Below are 4,603 nucleotides of genomic sequence, written 5' to 3'. Positions count from 1 at the left end.
AGTCAAACGCTTCTATATAAAGGGCATGGAAAACCTGGTTTTAACACACAAGAAATAACGAACGAAATAGTGAGAGAGAATAAGGGTTTTAGTCTTGGATGGTCGTGGGTATTGTGAGCCATTCATTCATCCATAGATGATTGAATTGGACTGACTTTTGAGTTTTAATTTGTCCACTCTAAGCTTTGAAGCATGAGTGTGTGTTTACTTGGTTGAAGCTTTTAAGCAAGATCAAGTATGTGTTCTTCAAGAGTGTCTTCTTTCATTGTAATATTTGTTTTTACATCACTGCTGTGATTGAGGGGGACTGAGTAGGATCTCATATCTAAGAGTTCTTAGATAGAAGTCACACGGGTAGATATTAGGTGAAAAGACTGTAACTTGAAGTTGTTTACTGAGAGTCTTTGAACTAATTTTGTTTAGTGGATTTCCTTCCTGGCTTGGTAGCCCCCAGACGTAGGTGAGTTTGCACTGAACTGGGTTAACAATTGCTTGTGTCACTTGTATTACTGTTCTTTATATTTTATCATGTTTATATTGTTCAGATATTAGTGTCGTGACATTACCTTCGACATCTCATATCTGATACCAGAATTTTAAGAATCATATCCAAGCATATGAATCTTCAAGGAATTAATAACCATGTTCTGAACTTAGAACATTGGGTACTTGGCATCAAGTTCGGAAGAATTGGAAATTTTCGCATCAAACTATGAGAAATTTAAACTTCCATATAATCAGACTTGGCAACCAAGGTCTTAAGAAGAATTCTTAACCAGATTCTAAAAGTACGTCTCATAGAGTTCTGCTCTTCAAAGGCAATTTAGCTCTGAAAGAGAATTTCAAAGAGAACATGAATTCAAGTTTCTGAAGATAACCGACTCTAAAGCTTCTTCAAAAGAAATCAACCAAGCTTCTGAAGTGAATCTCATCAAAATATTGGTGTTAACAAACCAGTGCTCTCGACAACATCAAGCAATTTCTGAAGATAAACCAGATTCTAACTAAAGATCATTCTGGTACTTCAAAAAGGTTAATCAGGAAAGTGTTCTTTCATTCTGATTTTATCTTTTTAGGATTATACATCTAAGAGGGAGCTTTATGCTTATGTAAGATGTATTCTTCGGTGATTACCCTGTACAAGTTTGTTCGTCAAAATACATGTTTTTTCATCATCAAAAAGGGCGAGATTGTGAGAATAAGATTTGGTTCTGCATCTATACCTTGAGTTTTGATGATAACAATGTTGTATTTGTGTGAGAACAATTTTGGTACCTTAATGGTTTGTTATTGTGTAGCTTTAATAGCCAATTCTGATTCTGAGTACATGACGTGTAACATCATCAGTTTTTGAATGATGAGTTCCAAATCTGTTTCTGCGCCAGTCATAAGAAGTTATGAAAGATGTTCAAAGTTGCTGATGCACTTATCTTTTTGCTTCTGTGCTGATTCACTCCTGATAAGCTTCTAAGGAAATGTTATGTTGTTGCTATAATATTCTCGTAGTTCATGCTTCTGGATGTGACTCTGGTCACCAAGCTTCTGAAGAATGGCAAGCTTCTAAAGTTGTGTTACGTAGCTGAAGATTTTGAAGATCTCAAGCCAGACAATTGAGGTTATCAAGTTTCTGATAGTAGATTCTGAAGACTCTGAAGATTCTGAAGATCTCAAGTCATACTATTGACACTGTCAAGTTTCTTCATTTCTTGCTTCATCAACTTTCATCAGAAGCCAATGAACTTGAAGATAAGATCAAATGGGTTCGTGATCAAATAGTACATAGTACAAATCGAATATCCTTTTGACTACCTGATTTCATGGGCAAGGACAGTACTATACATCACACTTGTCACTGATTTTATGGACGAAGGACAGTATGCAGTATCACTCCTTTCACCATCCAACAATGGACATCGGCTTTATGAGCTTTCCCAATTTTGACCTCCAACGGTCTTCTTCTTATGTTATATAAGTAGGACTTGGAGACTTGAAAAAAAAACAGTGTGACTAACTAAGAAGTATACAAAAGCACTGCTAAACTTTAAGAAGTTATTGTTCTTTGTACAAAGTTTTTCTTTTAGTATTTGTTTATCATTGTGTAAAATCTGCTTGTATAGAAGCAACTTATAACACACAAAATATTATTCAAACTATTTTTTGATTCCTTAAGGAGACTAGGGTATAGTCAAATCCTTTAGAAGACAAAGAAGGTTATTCTTTGTGAGTCCTTAAGGAGACTAGGGTGTAGTCGGATCCTTGAGAAGATAAGGTAGGTTATTCTTTGTGATTATTGTAATATGTTGATTATATTGGATTAAGTCCTTGTGTATAAGAAAAAAAATCACATTGGCGGGTGGACTGGAGTAACTTTGAGTTTCAAGTGAATCAGGATAAAAATAATTGTGCTTTTATCTCTTTGTTATTAACTTTTAAGTGGTGCTCTTGAGTTGATAAAAAGTTTTTGTTTTGTAAAACCCAATTCAAACCCCTCTTTCTTGTGTTTTTCGCACCTTCAAGTACGACTGTAAACTACTTTAAGTGTGGGAAGCCATGGCATTGAGCTGCAGATTACATGGGTAATATTGCCACCTGCTATAACTGTAGAGAGCAAGGTCACATTAGTACTAATTATATGAAGCCTAAGAAGGATCAGTTAAGGGGAAAGGTATTTGCATTGTTTGGTCTTGAGACTACTAGTACAGACAAGTTAATTCAAGGTACATGTTATATTAATAGTATTCCTCTAATTGCTATTATTGACACTAGTACAACATATTCTTTCATTTCTTTTGATTGTGATAAGCGATTGGGTTTTAAGTTATTGTCCATGGTCGGGAGTATAATTGTTGTCACTCCGGCTCTAGGTCCAATGACTACTTCTCTAGTTTGTTTTAATTGTCCATTAACTATCTATGGTAAGAACTTTGGGATTGATTTAGTTTGTCTACCCCTGAATAAACTTGATGTTATCCTTGGGATGAGTTTGTTGGAGTTCAACCATGTGCATATCAACTGTTACAACAAATTTATGTCGTTCCATGAAATCAATGAAGATGAGAGAGTGTTTGTGATGGCTAAGCAAGTGAATGAGGTTGTGAATAATGGGGTACAGGCGTTCGTGATATTAGCATCTATAAGTGTAGAAGTCAGGGCGGTGATTAATTAGCTACCAGTGGTATGTGAATTTCCATAAGTATTCCCTGACGATATCATGATTTTCCACCCGAGCGAGAGATTGAGTTTGCGGTTGACTTAGTACCTGGTACTAGTCATGTTTCAATGGCTTCGTATAGAATGTTTGCTTCAGAGTTAAGCGAGTTGAAGAAACGGTTAGAAGAGTAACTTGAGAAGAAATTTGTTTGACTAAGTGTTTCTCCTTGGGGTGCACCGGTATTGCTAGTAAAGAAGAAGTATGGTAGCATGAGGTTGAGTGTTGACTATCAGCAGCTGAACAAGGTGACGATTAAGAATAAATATCCTTTTCCAAGAATCGATGATTTGATGAATCAATTAGTCGGCGCTCGTGTTTTCAGTAAAATTGATTTGCGGTCGGGATACCATCAGATTCGAGTAAAACCATAAGATATTCCAAAGACTGTGTTCAGAATGAGGTATGGCCACTATGAATATTTTGTAATGTTGTTTGGAGTGCCTAATACGCTTGGGGTTTTCATGGAGTACATGAATATAATTTTCCATCCGTACTTAGATCAGTTTGTTATGGTGTTTATCGATGATATCCTTATATATTCGAAATCTGATGAAGAGCATAAGGAACATCTAAAGGTGGTCCTTCAGACGTTAAAAGATAATAGTTGGAGAAAGTGAGTTTTCTCAAGCACATGATTTCTAGTGGTGGTATTGCAGTTGATCCGTCGAAAGTTGATATTGTGTTGGAGTGTCTGTTACTAGAACTAAAAGTTTCCTTGGGTTAGCTGGTTATTATCACAAGTTCATAGAAGCCTTTTCAAAGTTGCCAATGCCTTTGACTCAATTGACTCAAAAGGGTTAAGCCTATGTGTGGGATGTTGCTTGTGAAAAAAGTTTTCTAGAGCTCAAGAAGAAATTGACGATTGCTCCAGTTTTAATTCTGCCAAATCTGACTAAATATTTTATAGTATATTATGATGCTTCAAAGACGGGTCTATGAGGTGTAATAATGCAGAACGGGCAAGTGGTTGCTTACGCTTCTAGACAATTGAGAGTTCATGAGAGGAATTATCCTACACACGACCTAGAGTTAGCAGTTGTTATGTTTGTACTTAGAATTTGGAGACATTACCTTTTTGGTTCCAGATTTGAAGTGTTTAGTGATCACAAGGGTTTAAAATATTTGTTCGATCAGAAAGAGCTGAATATGAGGCCGAGGAAATGGATAGAGCTCCTTAAAGATTATGATTTTTATCTGAATTACCATCTGGGTAAAACGAATGTGGTAGTTGATGCATTGAGCAGGAAGTCCTTACACATGTCAATGCTTATGGTACGAGAGTCATAGTTGATCGAGCAATTCAGAGATATGAGTTTGGTGTGTGAAAGAACTCCTAACAGTGTCAAGTTAGGTATGTTTAAGTTAACTAGTGGCCTTCTGGAAGAAATCACA

At 36.1% G+C, this 4,603-nt stretch overlaps 1 protein-coding gene across 1 annotated transcript; it reads left to right on the top strand.

The window, feature by feature from the left end:
* Positions 1-2,572: 2,572 nt before the first annotated feature.
* On the top strand, positions 2,573-3,166 carry LOC127081050 (uncharacterized). The gene has a single exon (XM_051021339.1). It carries the CDS (start codon positions 2,573-2,575, stop codon positions 3,164-3,166), a length of 594 nt encoding a protein of 197 aa, XP_050877296.1.
* The last annotated feature ends 1,437 nt before the right edge of the window (positions 3,167-4,603 follow it).

This window comes from Lathyrus oleraceus, chromosome 5, assembly GCF_024323335.1.
Source record: "Lathyrus oleraceus cultivar Zhongwan6 chromosome 5, CAAS_Psat_ZW6_1.0, whole genome shotgun sequence".
Lineage (NCBI taxonomy): Eukaryota > Viridiplantae > Streptophyta > Magnoliopsida > Fabales > Fabaceae > Lathyrus > Lathyrus oleraceus.
Note: the sequence above shows the minus strand (reverse complement) of the source record. Positions and strands in the feature narration are given on the sequence as shown.

Excerpts from the sequence above, each read along its gene's own strand:
- LOC127081050 (XM_051021339.1), top strand. The coding sequence starts at position 2,573 with ATGGGTAATATTGCCACCTGCTATAACTGTAGAGAGCAAGGTCACATT.